Source organism: Balaenoptera physalus (genome assembly GCF_965194825.1).
Source record: "Balaenoptera physalus genome assembly, chromosome: 11".
NCBI classification, from domain to species: domain Eukaryota; kingdom Metazoa; phylum Chordata; class Mammalia; order Artiodactyla; family Balaenopteridae; genus Balaenoptera; species Balaenoptera physalus.
Genome location: NC_138896.1, coordinates 78771200 through 78798308, shown reverse-complemented (window position 1 = coordinate 78798308; position 27109 = coordinate 78771200). Strand labels below are relative to the sequence as shown.

At 44.8% G+C, this 27109-nt stretch overlaps 1 protein-coding gene across 6 annotated transcripts in view; it reads left to right on the top strand.

Annotated features, from left to right (window-relative positions):
* The window catches only part of IL17RD (interleukin 17 receptor D), a 67298-nt gene that overhangs the window by 22131 nt on the left and 18058 nt on the right, over positions 1–27109 (top strand). For 3 of the 6 annotated variants that reach the window (XM_082412230.1, XM_082412229.1, XM_082412231.1), the window contains exons 2-3: positions 18294–18351; positions 22873–22998. In XM_082412230.1, the coding sequence (XP_082268356.1) occupies positions 18294–18351; positions 22873–22998 (184 nt within the window). The other 3 variants (XM_082412228.1, XM_082412227.1, XM_082412232.1) reach the window with 3 other exon arrangements.

Below are 27109 nucleotides of genomic sequence, written 5' to 3'. Positions count from 1 at the left end.
AATTCCCAGAAGGAATGTATTGGCTCCCATCTTTCCAAGCAAAAACTGAAATGACTCCTTTGTTTATAAGTACTGTGCTTGCATATTTTAATAAATCTGTAAAGAAGGAAGTTGCACTGATGTGAGGGTCCTTAGCCAGGCCAACACATTCTCCTCTTGTCTCTCTTGAAGTCCTTGAGAGGTGCTAAAAGTTTATGATTGGTTATTTTTGGTGGGAGTGGGGAAGGGAGGGGTAAGGACTCCATGTGTCCCATTTGAAATTACTTTTTCTGCTTTCTGTGGCTGTAAGAGGGTCGCGGCAAGGGTGCTCATAGCTCTGGTCCGTCTGTTCTGCCCTCGCTACCATGCAGTGCCCTCTTGGTGAATGCCATGTAGGTACAATCAGATTATAATGTTCCAGATCTGAGAACCCAGAGGTCTGCAATGGAATCCGTCTTTCCTTTATCAGGTAGTGTTTGTTTTCTTCTTAGGCGAATCTTCTAGAAGGTTCTTGTTGCTAAGAGAATGAGGCTCGTCTTTCTTTAATATCAGTCAACAAGATGTTGGTATGGGGTTCTTCAAGTATGGGGAGAATTTCAAAACAGTGTGTAACTTTTAAAGACGAGGTAGAGAGGTATTTGCTATGTTGGTGAGCTTGAAAGTTCTTTTTTATGCCCTTAAAAATTATGTTTGTGAATTGTAGCTGTACCTTCAGGAAGACATGAGTGTAGTATGGTTAAGTTATGAGGGTCATAGCTCTGTTACTACCCAATAAATGTTCATTAGTGATAAGCATTTAACCACTGTGGTAGTTACTGTTTCCTAGAATATGCCTTTCTCCAGACTGTTCAGGGTGTCTGGAAATAAACTCAAGAGGTGTAATATTCCTGCAGGCCTCTTCTCAGAGATGAATCAAATTTCAGAGATAAGCACATTTCAGCTTTATTCCCTTACTTTTGGGGAAAAGGTTGTTAGCCACAAAGCCAAAATTGATCCACTTAAGCCTGGCAGTGATATGGATGTGCACCTGTCAAAATGGCCACAAGTGATGAATAATGTCCAAAACAGGATGGTCTGAAAATTAATATTTGTATTTGTGCCTTTGTGCAAAAATTTACCATTTCCAGGAATTTTGGACAAAAAGAGTTTGCCTGAACTGAAATCTAACTTGATAACTTTGAGTTCTAGCTTATCTTTTGAACTTTTTTATTTCGTGTTGAATTCTGGGCAGTTGTCGGTTATTCTGAATGCTAGCTGTTAGGTCAGTTGGTCAGCAGTATTTGGTTAAAAAAAGACCTGAGTGTTGGTTGCCTGTACATTTTTCAGATAGCATGGTTTCAAAAACTGCCAAAAGGTTTTACTAATTTAACAGTGGCTCAAACTGTAAAGTGCTGAGCAGAAATTGGGGAGCGTCGTGACTTAGGGTCCCTGTGCTCTTCTCCATAATAACATGGGAGATTGGACGGCTGTTCTGGCAGGATGCAAAGCTCTGATCCTGTACACAAAAGTCTGACAGTGAACCAGAATCTTTTCAACGCCTTTTCCAGTGCTAATGTCACTTGTTTTTAAGTTTTCAAACGTGTGAAAAGACTTTCTTTAGATATTACTTATAATATGCTTCCTACTTTATTTATTTATTTATTTATTTTTGGCTGCATTGGGTTTTCGTTGCCACGCGCGGGCTTTCTTTAGTTGCGGCGAGCGGGGGCTACTCTTCCATGTGGTGCGTGGGCTTCTCATTGCGGTGGCTTCTCTTGTTACGGAGCACTGGCTCTAGGCATGCGGGCTTCAGTAGTTGCGGCATGCAGGCTCAGTAGTTGTGGCTTGTGGGCTCTAGAGCGCAGGCTCAGTAGTTGTGGCGCATGGGCTTAGTTGCTCTGCGGCATGTGGGATCTTCCCGGACCAGGGCTTGAACCCGTGTCCCCTGCATTGGCAGGATTCTTAACCACTGCACCACCAGGGAAGCCCAATATGCTTCCTAGTTTTATAGGAAACCAGGGGATGGGTCTGAATAGCAGCAAAAGACTTGGGAATTTATTTATATGGAGGAACTATTCTAAATGAGCCATCAATATTATTATTTGCTCAGGGATTTGTATAATCAAAAAGATGGTTTTCATGTTGAAAATATCCATCTTGATATTCTTTTACATGAAACCTATTTGACATTCTTTTTTTAAAATCTGTTTCATTCTCCTTTGCCTAATGGTCTTTCCTGGTTCCTCTTCTACTTTGCCAGCCTCACTTTTTCTATCCTCTTTTCCTCCTCACAGGCCCTAAATGTAGATAGTCCCACAAAGCCCAATTCTTGGCCCTTTGTTCTTTTTTATACCTCCTATTAATTAGCCCACCTGTCCTTAAGGTTCTGTAGCTTGACCTCACGCATGACTTCCTGCCTTCTAATCCTGTATTTCCAAAAAAAATGTGGTATTGTGTAGAAGATTCCCTGTCATCACCTCACCCTCACTAAGTTTTCTTCTTAAAAAAGAAAAGACTTCTTCCCCAGGGTTCTCTTTATTGCTGTAAAATCACTAATCTTCCGGGTTCCCAAAAGAGGAACCTTCAAGTTACCTTTGAATTCCATCATCACCTCTGTATCGCATTTGTCACAGAGTCCTGCCATAGTTTCTTTTTTCTTTTTTTTTTTTAATTAATTAATTTATTTTTGGCTGTGTTGGGTCTTCGTTTCTGTGCGAGGGCTTTCTCTAGTTGCGGCAAGTGGGGGCCACTCTTCATCGTGGTGCGCGGGCCTCTCACTATCGCGGCCTCTCTTGTTGTGGAGCACAGGCTCCAGACGCGCACGCAGGCTCAGTAGCTGTGGCTCACGGGCCCAGTTGCTCCACGGCATGTGGGATCTTCCCGGACCAGGGCTCGAACCCGTGTCCCCTGCATTGGCAGGCAGATTCTCAACCACTGCACCACCAGGGAAGCCCCATAGTTTCTTAAAAATGCCTCCCAGACCCGTCCTTTCATCGTCTCCCCACCATCTCCATCCTTCTCACCTCACGCCTGTAGCTGCCGCCTCTCCTGCCTCCAGTTGTCCACCTTCCTAGTTCTTCCTGCAGACGTGGCGGCTACACTGATTTATTACTGTTACTTTCCTGCTCAAAATCCTTGTTTCCTTTTTTTGTCTTTTTTTCCCCTTTTAAAAAAAATTGTGGTAAAATATGCATTACATAAAATTTGCCATTTTAACCATTTTAAAGTGTTTAGTTTGGTGGCATTAAGTCCATTCACATTGTTTTACAGCCATCACCACCATCCATGCCTAGAACTTTTATCTTCCTAAACTGAAACTCTAAACCCATTTCCCCCTCCCCCAGCCCCTGGCAAACCCCTTATTTCACTTTCTGTCTCCATGAAGTTGACTGTGCTGGGTACCTTATGTAAGAGGAATCACATAGCATCTGTCCATTTGTGCCAAGGTCAGATTTGTAAAGATTGTTTTTAGTGAATCTGATCTTTAGGAATTTTGATGGAGAGTTGGTAAAAGCTAACAAAGGGCCTTTATTTCTGAGTCGTCTTCTTTCTGTCTTTACTATTAGTGAGCTCCGCCTGGGAGCATGGCACTGGTTTACCCCAAATGTAGACAGGAAAGTCAAGGTGGGTGGGAATGACTGGGGAAGATTAGAGAGGTGGAGATGTAGACTCCCACCTTGGGCGTCCGTGGCACTAATTCCAAAAGTTAGTGACATTTTTGGTCACGGAGGGAAGATAGGTGAAAATTGGAAGTGGGTGGTGCTCAGGACTCCCTTTCCTCCTTCTTAAATGCCTTCCATCTGTATTAGGGGCAGGGAATCTGGCCCATTTTGAATATAAGAGGACTGTGTAATGAGACCCCCAGCTTTAATCCTTTCGCTTTTGTCAGTGGCACCTCCGGTCTGCAGGCCCTGGGATCTGACTCCTCCCTTTGATTCAACTCTCTGATCCTTTTGGTTCATCTTTTGAAGCTGCTGTTTTACTGCCTGTTCTTTGCTCTTGTCTACCCCCAGCCTAGCCCACTGCTACCTTGGCCTGGATTGGAGACCCCTCCCCTGCACTCCTGCCTGCCTCCTCAGGCTGTGCTCACCTCTGTAAGGATCACTCTGTTCAGGTCGTGCCAAACTCCAAGATGCAACACATGCAAAACTCAGCCCACTTGTCCATCCCAGCCCTACGGCGCCCATTCATTTGGGGTGTTTAACACGGAAGGGATGAGGGTGTGAGGTCAGTTACTCCAGCTTGCCAGTGTTCGCTCTGGCTGGTGAGGGAGGCTCCGCATCATCCCTGAGGACTAAGGGCCATTTGCTGAATGTTTACCATGCAGCCACATGCTCCTGTGTCTGCATCTGCTTGAAAGGGTCATCTCCCCATCCCCACCCACCCCAAAGCTCGACATGCCCTAGGGTCCAGCCAGAGACCTGCCTCCTCTGTGAAGACACTTCTCTGGTCTCTGGTGAGCCTTCCTCTGTTCACTCCCCTTTCTCTGGGCTCCTATGATTTGGAGCTCGATTGCATAACTTAGCATATTCATTCCATAAGGTATAACATTATTGACTCTAATTTCACATTTTTTTAGCTTTGTTTTCCAAAACAAATTGTAAACTCCTGGAGGAGCCTTATTCTCCATCACTCAAAATGGCCTTCCCAGTGTAAAGCATATCTCTAGCCCTCGAGAAATCTGCTGATAAATTCTGGGGCTTGAGCTAAGTTTTTGAGCCAGAGATCATTCTTTCTCCTTCACACTACACGGGTGTTGTGATTCTAATCACAAAAGGGAGATTACATAGCGAATGATTTTATCTCCTCAGCTTGCTCTGTAGAATCTGCCCACAATGGTGTTCTCCCAGCCACCCCGACTCTGAAGAGTTGAAGCTCCAAGGTTTCCGCACGGCTGTAATGTGACTACCATGCCTGATGAAGCTGTTGTCAACCGCTTCCTGGATTTGCCAGCATTTCCTTTTTTTTTTTAAAACAGATTTATTTATTTATTTATTTATTTATTTATTTATTTATGGCTGTGTTGGGTCTTCGTTGTTGCACGCAGGCTTTTCTCTAGTTGTGGCGTGCGGGGGCTACTCTTCGTTGTGGTGCGCGGGCTTCTCATTGCGGTGGCTTCTCTTGTTGCGGAGCACGGGCTCTAGGCGCGCTGGCTTCAGTAGTTGTGGCTCATGGGCTCTAGAGCGCAGGCTCAGTAGTTGTGGCGCACGAGCTTAGTTGCTCCGCGGCATGTGGGATCTTCCCGGACCAGGGCTCGAACCCATGTCCCCTGCATTGGCAGGTGGATTCTTAACCACTGTGCCACCAGGGAAGCGCCACCAGCATTTCCCTTTTAGTTTACACAGTTCTGTTATTCACGTGAGACCAGCCATCTAATCATAAAATCCCCTAAATTTGTGTAATTTTCTTTTAAACATATAGGATAAATCGTAGTAATTTGGTTACCTTATAGGGCAGCATTTAGGGAACCAAGGCCAACAGGCAACCTACCACAATATGAGCATGTGTGTGTGTCACCTCCTTGATGCATCTGCCTTGTTGTCTTTTCCACATGTACAACTGGCTTTAGAACAGGTGAAAGGGCCTGCTTTACTACTTTTTAATAATGGCTAATTAGAGCTGGTTGGACCCTTAGAAAGAATTTGGCCCAATGGCCCTTATTTTTACCTCATTAGGATCTTTTTGCTGTTTATCCCATTGGTCCCACATGGCTCTCCCAAAAGGAACTGCATTAGCTGGTAGAGATTTATCAGAACAAATGGTCTGTATATTAGGATCTAACTTATGTCAAGTCAGAGTCCATGTGATACATGCAACAGAGATCGTTTGGAAGAGTCTTCAAAGTGATGGGGAGGGGAGGAGTTTTGGGGGTGCTTTTCTTTTTATTGAGATATATTGATAATTGACTTATAACACTGCATAAGTTTACGGTACATGGCCTGTTGACTTGATACATTTATATTGTAGTATAAATACTACAATATGACAGTAGCTTTAGCTGATACCTCTATCACGTACAGTAGCTTTAGCTGATTTACAGTAGCTTTAGCTGATACCTCTTATCACGTCCATAATTATCATTTCTTTTCTTGTAGTGAGAATGTTGAACATCTAGTCTCTTAGCAATTTTGAAGTATATAGTACAATAATGTTGACTAGAGAGGATTTTCATATTCTTCTCTGTACTTAAATTTCCTTTGCCTTGAACTTGTTATATTTACAAAAGTAATAAAGCCTCTTTCAAAGAAAAGCCCACTCTCTTCCTAGAAATTTGAAAACCCACCGTTAGGGTTCTCTATTTGAGAACCACTGAATATTGCACCCCTCACGGACAGTTTGGGAAGTGGTAGACAGGACTTGGTACCTGAGCCAGCCGTGCCTGTGTGGGGCCTTTTCCTCAGTTCTCCTGTGACTGACGTGGCTCCATGTCCCACAAAGCCTGACAGCTTGGCCTCACATCCACCCAGCTGCTCAGTTTGAAATCATTTTAGCCAGAACCTTTGGACCTCTCTTTTTAATTAATTAATTAATTTGGCTGTGCCTTGCGGCTTGTAGGATCTTAGTTCCCTGACCAGGGATTGAACCCGTGTCCCCTGCAGTGGAAGTGCGGAGTCCTAACCACTGGACTGCCAGGGAATTCCCTTTCTTAAAAATACCTAATCACTGCTTTTAATTTTTTCTGGTAGGTCTCTGTTTCACCCTAACTTCATGATAAAATGTTACAGGCTTCTAATTGATTTCCACCATTTTGCTTTGATTTTGTAAATTCTTCTCCATGGGAAGGCTAATGAAGGGACAAGGTGCATTGATTTCTTCCTGTTGACAGGTCAAGGAGGAAGGTTATGTGTGCCATTTGCTTGCCTCAACCCCTTGGGGGAGTAGGAATCCGCCACCAGGGCCACTTCATCAGAAAGGAAGTGTGCGCTTACCTGCTGTTCCATTTGCCCTGCCTGCCTCATGTGAATTTGCTAATTTACCTCTCTACCAATCTATGCCAGGAGTCCCTGGGGAGGTAGTACAGGGAACTCTTCATTCCTGGGAACTCTGCACTCTCTCCTTCACCCACAAGGAACATTTATCTTAATCTGAAATCGACCAAGACATTGATACTTCATTTTTACTTTATTCTTTGCCCTCCTTCCCAGAATGACATTTTAGCTGTTCAAGGAAATTAAAACAAAGCTGAATAGTTTTTGGCAAACACAATTATTTCCTGGCCTAAAATCACACAGTGATTTAATTGGTATGTCGTTGTGTGTGTGTTTGCATGTGAGTGCTTTAATGGGAATTCCATGTGGTATCATTGGGAAATTAGGAAAGAGAGTCTTCTGGATTTATTGCTTATAGTTTAAGGGCAGACTGCTGGCTTCCATCCAAGAAGTAGGGAGACTTAAAGTTGCAGGGACCATTAGCATTGGAATATATCCTTCCGATTACCTACTATTTAAAAATTGGTTTGGCAAAAGGTAAAAATCAGAACCGAAGGTGAAATGATTTACTCTTTGAAACTTGTTGGGTTCATATAAATAAACTTGTGGGGGACTTGGCACCATGGAAGTGATAGTGTCCTTTCTGTGCTGTTACCAACATCTAATTTTTGAAGCTTGAATGAGTTTTGGTATGTCTGGAGCAGAAGTCAAAGTCGTAGATAATTCTTCGTTTTGGAAAACTGGAGTTTTATTTTTTTAAAAACTTAAAAAAATTTTTTTTTAAATTAATTTATTTATTTTTGGCTGCGTTGGGTCTTCATTGCTGTGCATGGGCTTTCTATCGTTGCGGCGCATGGGGGCTGCTCATCCTTGTAGTGTGTGGGCTTCTCATTGCAGTGGCTTCTCTTGTTGTGGAGCATGGGCTCTAGGAGCGTGGGCTTCAGTAGTTGTGGCGCACGGGCTTAGCTGCTCCGCGGCATGTGGGATCTTCCTGATCGAACCTGTGTCCCCTGCACTGGCAGGTGGATTCTTAACCACTGTGCCACCAGGGAAGTCCCTGGAAAACAGGAGTTTTAGATTATCCTCCATAGTGGTTCTTGGGCAAATATTTAAGAATGTATCCCAAACGTAACCTAATTTCGTGTGCTGACAACAGACACGAAAGACGGGAAGAAGCAGTTGAGCAGAAGTGGGAAACTCAGCTGTTTTCTCCATCTTCTGGACACCATGAGTATGTTCCTTCCCATTCAGCAAAGGGGGGGAAAAAAAAGAATTAACCACACTGCAGTTTATTTTTTTAAAACAAAATTCAGTAAAACTGACTTGATTGCAGATGTGACTGTTGTCACCTGTGATCCGAAAAGTGATAGAAGCTCTTAATGGGCTCCTGTGTTTAACAGCAGAAATGGTTGCCTTTTATGTTCCTACTTCCTGAAGTTCATGAGTCCCAACATCTTGGACAAATTGTTCAATTTCTGAGTTGTAATAAATACTGCCCACAAAGGATAACAGTTGAGACATTAATTCAGAGCTTTATTTAAAACTGAGATCTTACTTCCAACCACCTCCCGCCTTTTTGAATTTTGTTTTTTAATTGCCAGTTTCCCTTGGGTCACTAAACCACTCCTTCTGTAGACCTGGTGTTAAGCTATCATGCTATCAATAAGGCAGGCAGGTGAGAGCGTGGGTGGATTTCAGGAATGCTGAAACCTCCTGAAGAATTTGCATGCGTACATGTGTGCCACAGCTCTCACCAAATCCTCAAAGACATCTATGTCCCCAAAGAGAAAGCTGGGGCCCTCTGTTGGGAGGGATGAGGGGTAAATGAGAGGTTTTTAGTGATGTGGGTTGCAGCTATATAACAACTCACCCTCCCCCCATTTTCAGATCTGATCACTGATATTACTCAAACCTTCAGCACATCCTTGCATCTTGAGACCGTCTTGCACTTTAGCCCATGAGCACACTTGAATGGGACACCTGTGCTTAGGGGGGGGCACTGAGCTGAGCGTCGAACAGCCTGGATCTCACGTTGTCTGAGCACCGTCACCGTTGTTCATTTTCACCCTTGTTAACGCAGGACAAGTAATGCGGCCGTTAGGTACTCAGCAAATGCCAGTGACATGCTTGTAGGGGAACGGCTCTGGGAAATCGACATGGAGACTTGATACTGCTCCCAAGGAACTCAGATTCCCCCAGGTGGGGGGAACCAAGACTGTTGAGACTTGCACTGGAGTGTTTGGTGGGCTGGAAGAGTGGCTGGGGGGGTGGGCAGAGGAGAAGCTTGTTCACTTGCTTGTTAACATTTGAGGGTCTTTGACAAAGGAAGTCTAATGTCCTGCCCGGTCAGCCGGTGATTGCCCCCACCCCCACCCCCCACCCCCACCCCCGTTGTGCACAGGAAGTCAGACACTAATGATGGTAGCAAGGGGACAAAGGCGCCCGGCCCGGGAAGGGCCTAATTGCTGCGTCCGGCTCCCAGGCGGCCGGCCTCAAGCTGGTGGGGTTGGGCAGGATGCGCTAAGTGTTAACACCTGGAGCCACGCTGCTGACTTCCTGGTGCCTTTATTTTTTCACCCTGTGTGGCTGGGCGCACACACACACACACTGCAGCTGCATCTCAGGGACATTTTGGGATGTGTTATCTAACAGACGAGGTGGAAGTGTTGGATCGGGAGGCACAGGGCTGAGGACCAGGAGGCCTGAGTCCCCTCAGTCTGCCCATGGGGCTTGGTGACTGTTGCTTCACCTCTGGATGAGCTGATTCCCCTCCTTTCCCCCAGGAAATCTGAGAAAGGCCAGACCTTGCAAAGAGGCAGATGTGTATCAGAAGGGTCAATGGAGTTTTGGCTTGGAACATTCTAGTCAGAACTGATGGAAGAATGCTCCTAGGGAAAAGAGGGATGAGGGTCTTTACCACTGTTTTGAGCCAGTTGGGGTCCTAGGGAGGTAGGACTATGGCAGGATCAGGAGTGATGGGAGGCACCTGCCAGCACTCAAGGGGGGTTGTGTTCTGTGTGTGTGTATCTGAACCCACACCTGGAGGGGCCGGTTGGAGGGGTTGCATCCCAGGGAAGGGGGGGAAGCCAAGATGCACCCCCTCATTTCTATGTGGCGTCTCTGGAATCTTTGTTTCTAAACGTGGCTTTGGACCTGGGGCCTGGAAAGCACTCAGTGGCCTCTGGGAGCTCTGGGAATGCCCCGAAATTGTATAAGAAATGTTTCTGTGGGAAATTGGGTGAGGAATGTTTCTCACAGGATTCTTCTAGGGGTTCTAGAAACCCTTTCCCCTTAACAGCAAAGGGGTCATCAACAATTAAAAGTGAAGACGTCCTGCCTTGCCAGGAGCACTGCTGGGATGGCATTAATGGCTCATTTCCGGCAGTGGGCAAAGCAGCCTGGGAGCCTGAGCCTGATCCCTCCCGGGGGCAGGCGATGAGGGGTGGCCCTGAGCACAGGTTGACTGACTTGGATTTTTGCAGCCAGAGACAGGAGAGTTTAAGTAACTTATGAAAAGGGGTCTAATGTTGACTTGCTGCTTCCCTCTGTTATTTTAAGGAGGTTTTTCTGTCCAAGACCACCGCATGGACAGAAATAATAGGCTGACAGAAGGGGTCGCCTTGCTTTATAGTGCAGCCTGTGATGTTTCGATGAGCATTAAAACCTGAAAGGGCAGCCTTCCATAATTTCCAGAGATGTGAAATCCACCTTGAAGGAAGCACATGTGTGGGGCATGCTGGGGACCTGCCTAGCTAGAGGAGGCTGGGTCCCCATGGCAACATCACAATCCACCATTTCTGCAGGCATTTGTGCTGTAAAAGCAGAATTCCAGATGTGATACAGTATTTGGAGACTCCATCCCGGGGCCTCGGAAGCAGTATTTGAAGTCAGCACAATTCAGTGCACACTCTCTGTGTGGTCCTAAGGCTTTTTATTAGTAGTTTTGTTTTGATCCAAACATTTCCTCTGAGTTTAGGCATAACCATCATGTTTATAGCTCTAAGTTTTCTTTCCTCTATTGTCTAATCACTATTTTGCCCTCGCAGGAAGATACTTTCTCGGGCTTCTGGAGCAAAGTCTTCGTAACTACCTTTCACTGCTACGTGAGAGGGAGCCGGTAGCTGATTTGCTGGGTGTGTTCTCGGGTGGTTGGTTGTTTGCTTCCTCTTCATATCCGGTATTTACAGAAGACCAGTTAATCTGTGTCTGTGAGTTGTGTGTGTGTGCTTTTGAAACTGCAGATGGGTTGACTGTTACCTTAAAGATGCCAGTTCTTTAACATGAGGTTCTCATTTGTGTGGATGGGAGTGGTGTGTGCAGCAGAGGGGAAAGGTCTGGCTCTCCGTCCAGAGGCATGTTTTATAGCTTGCTTTTAACATTTTGAGAATTGGAAAAATGGAACAATCCTGTCTGTTTGCGAGTATCAGCCATGAGAGAACACACAGCCCAGATTCTTAACAGACTCATTGGAAAAAGTACTTGGGCTTTTGCTTTGTGAAAACCAAGGTGGCTACAGAGCTTTGTTTTGTTTTTAAACACAGGAAAAAAGTTGGTGTGTGTGTGTGTGTGTGTGTGTGTGTGTGTGTGAGTGTGTGTGTGTTTTGATATCTGGGCTTTAACTGCATATGCATGTTCCAGTGGCAAGGCAATAAGAAAATTATAAACTCTGCAGCAGGGAAGGAGATATTAAAATGTATTAAATTCCATTTAGGCCACCACCATGTAGAAAAGTTGCTATCATATTGCAATACATAAATGTATCAAATCAACACGTTGTACACTTTAAGCTTACACAGTGTTATATGTCAATGGCATCTCAATTTAAAAAAAAAGAAAAAAAAAAAAAAAAAGAAAAATTACTATCTGAGAAACAACTCATATAAATGCCCTACCACATCTTTGTCTTTAGTGAATGGATTTCCTTGGGGGGGCCGCCGTGGAGGAGGGTGGAATAGTGAAAAGACGCGTAGATGAAAACTAGAGCTTTCAGTTTGATAAGCAGGACACATGGTAACTTGGCATAGGTTGGCTCCATGTTAGAGGTCAGAAACAATTGTCCCTTCAGCTTTCCTTTGGAGAGCGTGAAATTAGGAACATGTGTGTGATGATTAGCAGCATGTCAGAGATGAATCATGATTATGGCTTTGGTCTGGTGCACAGGCGATGCTTTCGAGTAGTGATTTCCTACCTCCTCGAGCAAATCTCTCTAATTAACTTAAGATCTCCAGGTCTTTTTGGGCCGACATGGTAATTGCTGGTGGGAACCCACTGGCACTCCTCAAGAGCTTGTGTGTTCCCCACTAGACATCCAAGACCTCACCTCCCCAAAGCAGACAGCTGGCTGGCACCCTACATGTCTGAAGTTGGTTGCTTCTAGATGGAGAGTGAGAGAGAACAGTTCCCGGGAATGTGGAGTGAATATCTTGAGTAGATAGATCCGGGCCCAAGCTGGCTTTGTGATTTATTTTCCTTGTGTTTTGGGTTTGCCAGCATTCTCCTCAGCTTGCATCACCTGGGGCTTCTCTGCCTTTGCTGATTTTTTTTTTTTTTTTAGTTAAAGGTTTGAACTGAAGTAAGTGGGATCTGCCTTCATTTCTGAAACCATCTGAACCTGCACGAAGTAAATGGACCCCATGTCCTGCCTTTAGCCCTCATGATGTCCACTGGTCACAGGCAAAAACATCAGTCCCCTTGTGCATTTCAAGCCTCACAGAACTGTCTGCTTTTTAATCTCATTAACACACTGGAAACTCGAAGATGGAGGCAATGTTATGGAAAAAAGGACGTTTGAGTTGCCCACAGTTTGAAGTAGTTACTTGGTCGGTGTGCCTTTAAAAACAAACCATCCTTTCAGTTCTTTCTGACAAATGCTCTTCTTTAAATTCTCACCCAATCTCAATTCACTAAAACTTTACTAGCTTTCTGAAAGTTCCTTAATTGATTTGAAAGCAGTCTTGTGTAGGCCTTAGTGTTTGGCTTACCTTCCATCCGAAAGGGGGCACTATAATTAGCACAGTCCTTTTCAAAATGCATTTTTCCTAAACGGCAGTTAAGCAGTTTTGGAGCTGGATTGAAAATGTTGCTCTGGCAAGTTGGTATCTTCAAATGGCCCAGAATCCCCCAGGGTCCCTCAGGAAATTGGCCATCTGACGCCCCTCGTGGACGCTGCAGCTCTGTGGGGGATTCCCGCTCCGTGGCTGCCTTTGTGTCCAGGCCTTTGCTTTTTCGCCATATGGGTGGAGCATGGTGTGGGTTTTTGCCTTTTGAATTTTATTTCTTTAGAGCACTTAAGGGTTATCTTCCCCCTCCCCTCTCCAGAGCAAAAGATGTTTTCTCTCTTCTGTCCCCATTTGCTGCTTCCTTCCTTGCTTACCATAGAGTGTTCACAGCCGAGCTCCAGGCACCTGGGGCTTGCTTCTTAGCTCGCATTGAAACAAATTAAAAGCTGCAGTTACTGCAGCAAATGGGGGTGGTTAATTAACCAAGAATGTGACACCCTGAGGCTACAGCACTGGCATTTTTTTAATGTAACAGGCAATAAGCAAGTATTCTTAATTGTCAGCTCATTAAATATCAAATTGGGTGTAGTAGGTAAAAGCTTAGAATTGTTTCCTGAAGAAACAGCTTCTGAAGCTGTTGACCAGCTTTGCGAGTTGCCTTCTCTGTGTTCTCTTACGGTGGGCCCTGATGGTAAGCCCATAAGTCACCTTGTCACAGCAAGCTAGGCCCTCCTGGGTTCTCTGGATGTATTACCTGGCTTAATTATGCATGTATTCATTCTGACAGAAAACTGATATTTATCGAGGGCTGACTATGTGCTAGGCCCTGGACTGTGGGGACTGCCCTGGACACTTTGCCTTGAGTTTCTCCCCATCTGCTTCAACCTGAGTGCTTTGCAGAGATGGAGTCCCTGGGTTGCCCAGTTCCCACCAAGACCAACAGCAGAGCACAGTCCTTATTCTGGTGGTTGGTGCCTTCTGCCACCTTGCCCCGACCTGCACGGCTGCCTCTTCTCCCACGGTACCCCCAAGGTCTGGATGCTGGAGACAGATCATACCTGGAGAGGCCACTTCCTGTGAGCGTCACCCTGCCGATCTCATGTGTCCCCTTGTAGCACAACTCTCACCATGTTTATTAGGGCAGGAATCATGACATAACCATTACTGCCTATGACATAACCGTTTCAATATGTGCCAGGAGATGTGCAGAGCACTTGATATATGTCAGTCATCTCACATGGTCCCCACACCAATCCTTTCCAGGAAGCTTGATTCAAACACTTTATAGCTCTGGGGAATGAGGCTCAGAAAGGCTGAGAAGCTTGCAGCTGGAAAGTGGACGATTTGAACACACCTCTGGCAACTCCAAAGCCCATTCTGTTAACCCCTCTTTTACTCCAGATAAGCCCCAGAGTAGCCCACAGAGGCCTCTGTCTAGGACTGCAAAATCTCAAGCAGCAGCTTGTTCCGTGTATGCCTGAAGCGGGGAGTGGGGTGGTAGAGCGCAGTGACAAGTGATCAGTCTGCCCTCGGTCTGGGAGGGGAGAACGACCGCACAAACCACACGCGTGCGCGCGCGTGTGTGCGTGTGTGAGCGTGTGTGTGTGAGAGAGAGACGTTCATCCACGTGGCAACTGAAATTATGTAAGTAATTAGCTTTCAATTGCTGCTGTAATAAAAAATTACCACCAACTTAGTGGCTTAAAACACCACAAATTTATTATATTACAGTTCTTGACATCAGAATTCCAAAATGAATCTTATGGGGTTAAAATCAAGGTGTTGGCAGGTCTGGCTCCATCTGGAGGCTCTGGGGGAGAATCCTTTCCTTGCCCTTTCCCGCATCTAGAAGCCGACCGTGTTGCTTCTCCATCTTCAAAACCCGTAGCATAGCATCTTTAAATCATTGTCTCTGTCTCTCTGCCTTCTGTTTCCATTGTCACATCTCCTTCTCTGACTCCGACCATCCTCTCTTCCTCTTCTAAGGACCCTTGTGATTATATTAGGCCTACCTGGATAATTCAGAATACTCTCCCCATCTCAAGATCCTGAAACTTAATCGCATAGCCCCTTTGTTATATAAAGTAACATATTCATGGGTTCTGGGGATTATGATGTGGACATGTTGCGGGGGGTGGTTGTTATTCTGTCTGCCACCAAGTGTAAAGAAAACCAGTGCTCTGTGAGCCAGCCTGGACATACTGTTTCTTAGGTGGTTTCTTAGGGCTCTGGAGCAGCTGAAGCATTATTTAGGTGTGAGCTGAGGACAGCCTCGTGGAGCATCTGTCTGAGGCACGTGCTGAGAAGCTGTGCACTTGACGACTTCCAAGAGTGAACAGTCTTTACAGTACACACAGGAGCTGGTGCCTGCAATGGTGCCTCTTGCTTCCAAGCTCCAAGATCAGCCTTGGATGGTCACAGGGTCTTTTGGTCTCTGATTCTCTGTGGAATTAGTGTTACCATTTTGCATCTGCATTCACAGAAGTGCCGTGCCAGTCAAATCGTGGCGCTGGATCACTGTGCTCCCATCAAGTGAGTGTGCAGGCGGACTAATGTGTCAGGAGCAGAGTGTGAGAGAGGCCAGGCTCAGGTGAGAAGCCCTCAGAGGAGCAGGCCCCAGGTGATGGGAAGGGCATTCTGGGAATATGAAGGTCTCCAGAACATGTACTGAGCAGTCATGCAGGCCCAGACGGGGGTGGAAGGTAGGAAGGAGAGTGACTGAGAAGGTAGGCAGGGGCCACGTCAGGAATGCTCTAGGGGGTACAAGGAGCCAGCGGTGGGCTTGGAGCAGACGAATGAGGGCAGATTTGTGCATTAGGAGATCACCTTGGTGACCAGAGCTCCTTGAGGTCAGGACCCAGGTCTGGTTCATGGCTGAGTGCTCTTTGGGGCTTGGATGAAGGTGGAATGCTCAGTCGGTAGTGAATGGATGCCATAGGCAAGCCTCACTGTCCTTTGAGGCCAGCTCACTGGGCCCGCCTCTGAGCAGCTCCACATACATCACAGAGACCTTATTTGGAGTGATTTAGGTTCTTGTATACAGGATATAGCACATCTCACTGTCTTGGGCTCCTTTCCACAATGCATTCATGGCAAGTGCCCAATGAATATCTGTTAAAAACATGTTGCAGTAGAAATACAGGGCGAACAAGGACAAAATGAAAAGCTGACAAAGTCCTACAAGTAAGGTGATTGGTCACCAGAGTCCTACACGCCTTGGAGCATGCTATTAAATGGAGTGCATTTCCTTTTTTGAAAAGTGCTTCCTCTGCATGGCTTCATGTGGTCCTCCTCAAACTCCCTTCTCAGAGGAAAGTCATGCAAATTGTCTTTTAATAAAAACAGTTGAGGAGATTCACACCCAGTGGAGTGAAGTGGTTTGCCCTTGGTCCCAGCTAGAGGATGAAGGATTAAGGTACTTACCTTGGCCCCTGGATTACATTTTTGTTTCCCTCCCCTGAGACTCCCCTTTCCTCTCCATTCTAGCCCAGTTATCCTTCCCTCTCTTCAGCTTCTAGTACTTGGTGTCCTTACCCTGGGGTCATCCTTACTGAGGCGCTGCCTGTGGCATTTCATACACTGTATGCTTATTTATGGCTGGTCTTTCACCCTAGCTGCATAGACCTTGTATGCCATCTACACTGAGAGTTCTTGGAGGGTCAAGGTGTGATTTGAGATTTGTCTGTATGCCCTGCGTGTGATCCACATACCCAGTTACTGTTCTTTGAAAGAATGAGCCACTTCGCTCCTGAGGGCAGGGATAGTGGCTGTTTTGTTCACCACTGTACCTAGGATAATGTCTGGCTCATAATAGATGGCGAGTGAACTTATATCCTGGGGGTCTGTATGGGAGGAGAAGGGTGTGGCTTGGGGCACACCCCTTGGGCAATACTGAGGGACTGTGCAGGTGTTGCATTGTCTCTTTCCTGGTCCCCTGCTGGTCGTGTTGCTCTGGTCATGGCTACCTGTAAGTTGGGCATCCTCCAGTCACACAGACTGTGGCCCCGTCCCTAAGCAGTTATGGAGGCATTTAGGGTTTTAATAAGGTAATAACACTTTCCAAAGTGTTTCCGTTCAGGTGAGGAATTCTGGAACCTTGTGTACGTGGGGAAGGGAGGATGGAAGGAGGAAAGCTGGAGAAGGAAGGTGCATCAGGAAGAAGGGGAACAGAACCCCAGTAGACCATGGGGCTAGTGCCCCACGTTGATTTAGATTTTCTGTTACTGCTTATTCCTCACTTTAATTAGAATGATGTGTGTCCATCCTTTTCTGCACAGCTGTGCTTTCCCAAGGTCCATGTTTATCTGAGCCCAGGGATACAGTTTCAGCGGGTATGCCTGGCTTCAGGATAAGCAGCGTGAACATGCTGGTAGCATATGGATGTGCTGGGGTTGTGGCCTGAGACCCTGGGCTCCATCAGAAGTGTTCTGCACACTGTGTCTTAGTGTAACAATTGCCCATTAAATACCAGACTGCCAGCATATGGTTTTCCCCAACATCCCCCTTGTTGGGTGGAAACTTTAGCTGTGTGGTTAGAATATTTTCCCATCATTTAGCATTTAAGAATTAACATTTTTGGGGAGAATTCTGCAATTAATGCTGAATGGCACATTTGCAGATTATCACAGAAACCGTTAAACCAGCGTCGGGAGATCTTTAGCTGCTCTTTCCCATGATGGATAAGTGAGTCAGGAAACGGTGCGGCCAACAGGAGGATTCCGGGGCTCCCTCTGTGGATGCTGTAATTAAAATGGGAGGTCTGGCAGACTTGTTATCCCTGCTATTAAGAGTACAGATGGCTAAAAGCCACATCCCTAAGAGTTAGAGTTAGACCTTTCAAAGTCTTTTTCTTCTATGAACCACCTTCTATGCTCTAAGCACAGGTATGGAGGTAGTGAAGAATTTTCTTATTAAAGGTAACAGCTTATTCCCACACTCATTCCTGGTCTTGGAATGAAAAACCTGTTTCCTTAGGCTTGAGGAATTGCCTATCTGTTATGGCTTAATAGGGCTTTTGGACGAGAGTGTCTGGTAGGCAAATTTTATAACCAATCAGTGCTCAAAGTGGATCCAACTGGAAGGGTTCCAGCTGGCAGCTCATGGTCACTCTCTCCCAATTTTACTGTTAATGAATTATTATTTAACCCCCAAACGCAGAGCAGCCTGCTGCTATTGTTTTAGGGGAAGTGAGTACTCCTGATCCCTGTGGCCTGGCAGTTAAGAATCTCCTGGGCTAGAGGGAGCTGGGTGGGGGGATGGAGGGGGACACGGAGAGCATGGACGTTGCTTGGTGACTGGCGTGACCCTGGGTCTCTGCGATCATGTGTGCGTTTTGACTCCGTGGGGAATTTGTGATGGAAAAGCAAATTGGCTTCACTCCTTCTCATGTTCTCCTGTTTTCCCACAGGGAGTGGGGCCGGCCAGCAGAAACAGCGGGCTGCATAACATCACCTTCAGATATGACAGTAAGTGAACGGCTTGACCGCCGAAGAATGGAGCCCTTTCAGTGATCTAAAGCTTCCACAGTCGTGCTTAATCAGGGACACTGCAGGTCCTGGAGTTGAGGGATTTTCTGAACCTGCTCAGGTTTGTCAACAGAGCTAAAGCACCTCAGTCTCAATTAAGCAACCCAAGTATTTCGGAGCTTGAACGGGTCAGTTGTCCTCTAATGTGTTGAGAGAAGCGGTGTGTGGAGATCTCCCCTGATTTCCTCAGGACATAGCCATATCCTTAAGAAAAACACAGATGCCTGTAGGGCCCAGCAGGGGAACAGTGAGCGAAGGTACCAGGTGCAGGAGTGGTAGGGACTGTGGCAAACTGGGTCGCCTGCGTCTGGTCTTAGAGGAGCACTGGCTCCTCCATTCCAGATCGGTGTGGTCTTGGGGGATGTCCCCTGAGCACAGCCACATGTGATTTCCAAGAAGAGTGGGAAATTTGCTTTTTTTTTTTAGTATGGATATTTAACATTTAAAAAAAATATCAGCATTTATTTAAAATTTTTCACAAACACAGAGTGGGCCAAGTGGATCGGTCTCAGATTGGCACAGGGGTCTCCAACTGGCCATCTTTGACTTAGGCCTGGGTTCTCACCTTGTTCCCCACCTATCAGCTGTGAACTATGGCAGGTGACTCCACTTCGGCAAGCCTCAGTTTTCTCATCATGTGAAATAAAGATTAACTTCTTCCTCAGCGTCATTTTGACACTTAAATGAGGTAATGTTTATAACTGCTCATCTCAGGAGCTGGCCTTCCGTGTGCACTCAGTAATTGATATCTATTAATATTAGAAGTCATTCCAACTGGAATTAGAATCCAAGCACCTTTCTGGCCCTTTCTCTCAAGGAAGTGTGACTTTTTCTGGCTGAATTGTTTTCTAAGGGCAGGTGGGTGTGCTTTTTCTGATTAAGCATGTAGAACCCCCCCTTAGCATCTGCTTCTGTGCCCTAGGAGGTAATTATATAGAATTATGAGCATTTTAGCCTTATGAGCCATAAATTATAAGTAAAAATGTTGACAAGAAGGAGCTTGATTCATATTTAGTGACTTGACATTTGATTCATCTCTTGGAGAGTTATGAGTAAGGGCTGTAGGTCACATTGAGGCCTCTGGAATAATCACTGCTAAAGCAGGGTTTTTGAGGTCATGTATGCAATCTAACAATTTTAAGATGCAAATATGGATGTCAAGTTCATGCCCGCAGTTGCTGACGTGGGTACTTTAAGTTAACTGATGAGAGCTTACATGGGAAGCTCAGATATTTCACATTCATGATGTGTACATGTTCTTGGTAAATGCTATGATGCTAATGAAAGACTTGCAAGTCCATGAGACTTAATTCAGCTAAGTAAAGACATGTGTAAGGGATCTTTCTTTAGGTTAGAAAGTTAATTTCTAATATATGTTCTTGGTCCTGGTAGATCTTGTATTACATTCAAGAGTTCAAAATTTTCCGGTCAGCTGCAAACAAGTATTTGCATCTCTAATTTAATATGGGGTTTTGTGAAAGAGGATCCTTACCTATACAACTTAAAAGTACCTTATTGTTTTCTTCATGGGACTAGATATTTGGCCCACGTGCCAATGCCTGTCTCTTGGTCATTATTTTCTTTCTAAGTCTTCAGCATTTAGTTAGAATTTAATTCACAACTCGACTCCTGAGACATCTGAAGCTAGGTTGCATTTTGGCCAAATGTCATTGGGGCATAATTTTTTTGTAACCGGAATCCAAAACGTTAGAGTTGCTAATAATTGGATCCAGGCTGTGCAAAAAACTTAATCATTGTTTTCCATTGAAAAAGATAATTTCTTTCTCCCACAAGGAAGTTCCTGTTATTGCTCTGTTGACTGGTTACTGGTTTGTTTGAAATAGCTAAGAACCAATTACCAAGTTTTCAACAAAAGTATTAAACTACAAATATCTTACTTTTCTATTCCTTTCCCATTTAACGTTACAAAGAAAGAGAATGTCTTGCCTTTAAGTCAAAATCAGCTTTTACAGATCTCCTTGCCTCCTTTCACGTTGCATTTCTTGTTTCTTCGTCATGCTCTGAGTGGGTAATGCCTGAGTAGGTTGTAATACATTGTCTTAATTTGTAGACTTTATATTTGTATAATTGTATTTACAGAAACCCAGGGAGTGCTGATTTTGGCATTAGGAATGAACAAAGGGAAAAAAATCATGATTTACTCTTGTTCGTGCATCTTTTCCTAAAGCTGTTTGAGTCAAAGGTTTCTTTCATTATAGACCTCAATAAATGAAAATGTTTGTAATTTACTCGTATGGGGGGATCTTGTCTTTTTTTATACTGGGAAGCTGGTCTCAGCTAGGATTTTTGCAGGCTGAATAGTTCTGATTCAGAACTTATTTTTTAGTCATATGCTTTGTGCTGGGGATAGAATAGCAAGAGCCCTGTGTGAGCTATCCGAGGTGGCTTTCTGGGCTGGTCACTGGTGGCATTGCAAGCCACCCAGCCGATCACTCTAGCTGCAGTTTCCTTGTTTGTTCAATGTGGGTATTAAAACAGATGTTTCAACATTTTTTTCCTATTCTAAAGTTCTCTTCTGTACCCAGTGAACACATGTTGAACGCTTTGAGAGTGAATTGTCATCAGAAGTAGAATTTGGTTTTATTAATTATTAACACCTTTTCAAAAGAAGAAATACTGAAATGTAGAGGTGGCTGTTTTTGAAGAAGATGGAGTTTAGAGAAGGGAGTATGCCTTCTGTAGGAGTTAGGCAAAAAAGCAGGACACAAAGCAGAGTGAAGGGTGGAGTTTCAGAGAGGAGGGGGGTGCATTTTAGTGCATGTGCGTTGTCCTCTAATAAGAAATTTAAAAAGAAGGAATATTATGTGCATGTTAAAAGGCTTGCAAGCATATCCGTTAGATGTTAGCAGTTACTTCTGTGTGGTGGGAGGTTATGGATGACTTTTCCATTTTTTTAATATTCTGCTGTGATTTTCGAATATCTAGTGACTATTTTTAGTCATAAAAATGGGAAATGTGTGGTATAGTTTACGGGGAGCAGGGGGACAGGCATGCAGCAGACTCACTAAGCTTCTTAGAAAATGCCTCTGAATGCTTCACCCCCAAAACACCCTGACTTTCAGAGGGGTAATGAGTAGTTTTGGAATCTGATGGAAGGACTTTTGCATCATATACTAAAGAAAGTTTTCAAGTTTAATTACTGAAAAGAAATCAAGATAAAGCAGCGTAAGAATTACGAGGTAGTGTCTGCGATTCTCCATGCACAAGTGGCTGGAACAGCCTGCAGCCATCCTGGGAGGTCCCCCCACTGGGTCTGGCTGGAACCTTCTGGCAGCTTTTTAGGATCCTTTTTAAACTTTGAAAGTGTACTTAGCAATACCAGGTGGCACAGCTGCTGCATTGGCAGGTGGCAGTGAGTCATGTCCTCAGACAAAAATCAAAGAATCGGTGGTTTTCGTCTTTCGAGCAACGTGGGACTGTTTGGATTTGGGGGGTGTTGTGGGTGTCTTTGATGAGGTGGTGTTTGGGAACAAAGGTTTTACCTTTGACACCGCTAGTTAACATTGAAGGTGCTTTGCTTATCACAAAATCAGTTAGTCCCTTTGGCAGGTCCTAATTGGATTCTTTAACAGTCTGGCTGTGAATCACTCCCCTACGAGTTCACATCCTCCTATGAGTTCCTTTTTCCCAGTCACCTTGCCCTCGAGGTTTCTTCTGAAAATGAACAAACTCCATATTACTTAGCCATTGTTTTGCTTCAGATCTCTCTTTAATGGTAAAAACTGATTAAACTGATGTAAATTATTATTGATTTAGGTAAAATGTCATAGTAGTAAAAAGTGAATGCCTGATACACACACAAACTCCAGACTTTACATAATCCTCCTACAACTGTCCCAGAATTTAACTCAAGGGGAGGGGGTGGTGTTATAAATAAACCCCACTGCAGCATCTTACAGTTTTCCAAACAGCCAACCTTTGATGTCATCTGTGGGCTTTGAGGCACACGTCTTTTTTTTCTTTTTTTTTTTTTTTAATAATTTCAGGCATATATATAGTTTAAATTAATTAATTAATTAATCTTTGGCTGTGTTGGATCTTCGTTGCTGCACGCGGGTTTTCTCTAGTTGCGGCAAACGGGGGCTGCTCTTTGTTGTGGCGCTCGGGCTTCTCATTGCGGTGGCTTCTCTTGTTGCGGAGCACGGGCTCTAGGCACGCGGGCTTCAGTAGTTGTGGCACGTGGGCTCAGTAGTTGTGGCGCACGGGCTTAGGTGCTCCACGTCATGTGGGATCTTCCTGGACCAGGGATCGAACCCGTGTCCCCCGCACTGGCAGGCAGATTCTTAACCACTGCGCCACCAGGGAAGTCCCTAGGCACACGTCTTTAGACAGAATAGATTTGGCTAACTCCGAACATGCTCTGCGTAATTTGAGAAGATGAACATGGAGAGAATAAATAAATGTTTAAATATAACTGTTCTCCTTCTCCCAACTCTCCAGACTGCACCACTTACTTGAATCCAGTGGGGAAGCACGTGATCGCCGATGCCCAGAACATCACCATCAGTCAGTATGCTTGCCACGATCAAGTGGCAGTCACCATTCTTTGGTCCCCAGGAGCCCTCGGTAAGTGGTCAAAATGGAGTCCACCATGGTGGCTGGTGCCCAGGGCAGGGGTCCCAGGCGTGGTGGCCTCCGTGGCCAGGTGGGTCTTGACATGAGCACAGCTTAGGTGTGCCTCGGCACAGACACACTTGCTACTTGGTTGTATACACTTGCTGCACATGCATGCAGCTTCATGTTGTGCCCATGGCTTGTCTTTTGTTCCCTTGGCTGTTATAGAGAGAGATGTGGGTTTGTAAAATAATAGTGTGAGAGTAATAAATGGCACTGAGGCCTTGGCCTATGTGTCTCAGCAGGAGTTGGGGGGATGGGTGGCCTATCCAAGGATATAATGGCTTCAGTATCCAGCATCAGTGATCTCTGTGGCCACATGGAGATGTGTGGGCCCAGCATTGGCACATTGTGTGTGTTTTCAGGAAAACCCCAGTTTTCGTGAGAAACCATGAAATCAACAATTTTTAAATGTTGGCAACGAATTGAATTTTTATTTAAATTGTGTGGGCTGAAAAAAAGCAAACTAAAACAAACCAACAGAAAAGAGCAAACCCACATTACCTGGCCAGATCCAGGTTAGGGCTCAATCTGCTTGTCCTCTTTAATGAATTGATGATACACAGGAGAGGATGGGGTGGTTGAGTATGGAACCTGGGGAGGGCCCATTTGTTCAAATGGGCCTGGGTTTGAACCCAGAATCTACCTTTCGAAAGAAGCATTTAAATCTGGCTGAGCCCCAGCTTCCCCATCTGTAAAGTGTACATGACTGCCTCTTGGTTTGTTGTAAGACTTAGAGACAAAGAGTGGATATATGTGTAACTGATTCACTTTGCTCTACAGCAGAAACTAACACAACATTGTAAATCAACTATACTCCAATAAAAGTTAAAAAAAAAACCAAAAAGAAATATTGAGGGTGGGAATGTAAAATGGCACAACCACTTTGGAAAACGTTTTTGTATTTTCCTAAACAGTTAAACATGCATTACCACATGATCCAGCCATTTGACTACTATTTACCCAGGAGAAAGGAAAGCATATGTCCATACAAAGACTTGTACAAAAACGTTCATAGCAGCTTTGTTTTTAATTGTCCCAAACTGGAAACAACCTGAATGTCCATCAGCACATGAACTGATACACAAACTGTGGTACATTCATACAGTGGAACACTACCCAGCAATGGAAAGGACTGGAATAGTGATGTACCTAACAACATGGATGAATTTCAAAGTAACTTTTCTGAGTGAAATCAGCAAGGCAAAAAAGTCCATGCTGAGTGATGACACATTCAATAAAATACAAACAAAGCTTTAGTGGCAAAAAGCAGGTTGGTGATTGCCTGGGAACAGGGGTGGGAGGGACTATAAAGAGGCATGAGGAAGACTTGGGAGGTGATAGATAAGTTCATTATCTTGATTGTGATTACGGTTTCATAGGTGTACATATATGTCAAAGTGTATGAAATTGTTCTCTGTAATATGAAATTAATGGTATGCCAACTATGCCTCAATAAACCTGTTAAGAGTAAAAAAGGGGCTTCCCTGGTGGCACAGTGGTTGAGAATCTGCCTGCCAATGCAGGGGACACGGGTTCGAGCCCTGGTCTGGGAAGATCCCACATGCCGCGGAGCAACTGGGTCCGTGAGCCACAATTACTGAACCTGCGCGTCTGGAGCCTGTGCTCCGCAACGGGAGAGGCCGCGATAGTGAGAGGCCCGCGCAGCGCGATGAAGAGTGGTCCCCGCTTGCCACAACTAGAGAAAGCCCTCGCACAGAAACGAAGACCCAACACAGCCATAAATAAATAAATAAAAATTAAAAAAAGAAAGAAAAGAGGAAAAAAAAAGAAAAAGAAAAAAAGAAAGAAAAAAGAAAAAGAATTAGAGACACACACGGTACATTTCTAAAAAGAGCTCTTGAAAAACAGTGACTGTTTTTATCATCATCAGAACCTGGTCCTCAGGTCTGCGCCTTGGACATTGCCACCGAATCTTAGAATTAAAAAAAAATCTGACCAAGGGAAAAGTAAAATAAATTCTGAATTTCTTAATCTGAATGAGATAAATCTCAGAGGAGCCAGATTCAGTACAGAGACAGGGAGGATGGATCAGACCCGTGGGCCTGACTCACTAATCCATGTAAATACTGCTGGATCTGAACCCAATGGGTTTTCCAAAAAGAACATTACCTTAACATTTAAAAAGAAAAATATCCCCTGTGGATAAGAGAGAAGTAGTCATTCCAACATAAGGCTAAACGGTTAAGGGGTTGGCCTAACACATTGCAGGCTCCCTCTTTAGAATGAAAGTAAGAGATGTGAGGAAAACAGAGATGTGGAACAGTGAAGGCAGAAAGATGTGCTTTTTCTGCATGATGGTTTGTGGGTGGGAATGGCTGGACAGGTTCTATCAGTTTCTATGAGGTTCTAACAAGGAGACTCCTTGGGAGACAGAAAAGCATATGGGTTAAGAGCAGTCTGGGTTTGATCCCATCTTTGCCATTTAATCCCTCTGTTACCCTGGGCAAGTCATTTAGTGTCTGTATACCTCGGTTTCCTCATCTATAAAGTGGGGACAATAATACCTTCCTCCTGTGGTTGTGAGGATTTTATGAGTTAAATGATGAGGAGTAGGTAAGTTCCTTTATGGGAAACTGCCCTATAAAATTGCTAAACATTATATAACTACAAAATGTTAATAGTACTGTGATACAGGTGTTACTATGATATAAGATTTACAGACTCTACTTCCACTCCCATACTTGGTATAGTGGTTTTCTAGGCAGGTCTTTTAAAGATAAGAACTAGAATCATCCGCTCCCACCCCAGCTGATGAGTTTTTATGTAATTGTGAGATGTACAGTCTTATAATCATATTAATCACCTGGCGTTTGTTAAACAGTTTTGGGGACATCGCATGAATTAAATCTTAGCATAAGTAATAAGGGTTTGTTCAGAAATCTTTGGGGAGAAGGGGGGATCTCAAAAGACAAGTTCCTGTGAGAGCTACTAAATAGTTGCTGGTCAGAAACCTTAGATCTTGTCAGCATGTGTGAATCTCGGACTGTGGGTCAGCCAGCTCTCAGCCCCACAGGAAGCTTTGTACTTGAAATAATACAACATGGCAGGGTCCGTACTTGCACACTCTGTCCTCTGACCCCCTAAATGGCGAAGCTCTAATTGTAGCTCCTTTGCCTTTCCCACCATAAAATATGTGCTCTTCATTAAATAATTACAGGATTGGAGAACCTATTCGAAAGAGAAAAAGATTTCCCTGGCCTTTGCCATTGATAATTTTCCCACCTGGTTAATTGCATCCTGTGTAATTATTCTTGCCCTGGGAGGGGAAGGGTTGAAAATGTCTCCTTGTCTAGTGTTCCAAAAGAATGCGAAATCGATATCTCACCAATTGAGGCCGGCTTCGGGGAGCTCCAGCTGCAGTTGGACCACTCCAGTCTCCATGGGATACGAAGCCCCAGTACCGGCTCTCGTGGCCATCAGAGCTTAATCCTTTTGAAAGCAGCTAGTTGGACGTGCAGCAGGGGAAGCTCAGGTGGCGGGAGGCTGGGCCGGTGCCTTTCAGCGGCACTGTGGGCGTCTCGGGGCCTCTGAGGGCTGTATGAAGAGCACACACTGGGCAGCTCTTGGGTGTCGGCCTTTCAGGCATGATTAGAGCAAGAACCGCTTTGTAACTCACATAGGCATTCTGCTAAGCTATTTAATCTCAAGCCTAGGAACCCCTTGTGTGCAGACACACACTTTGTTGGGAATTTTCTCTGTTGCTCAGTGAAACATGCAAGCAAATATAGGACTAAAATGGAAAGTATTTGAAACATGGTTTGGGGGGAGTCCCTGGTCAGCATTGGGAATGATCATCCGCTGAATACACCTTGTTTAATGATCTAGAAATTATATATTCCACTGCAGACTTTTATGATTAATTGTGACTTGAGTCTAAATATATGAACCCTAATGTCATAGAGGCAATGGGCGTTTGTGCACTGGCTGGATGGATGAGAGATTTATTAATTAGTAATGGTGGGACAGAGAAAATCACCTGGCCTGTACCAGAGGAATGCAGGGTATTTATTTTTCCTTTCTGTAAACTCAGATATTCCGG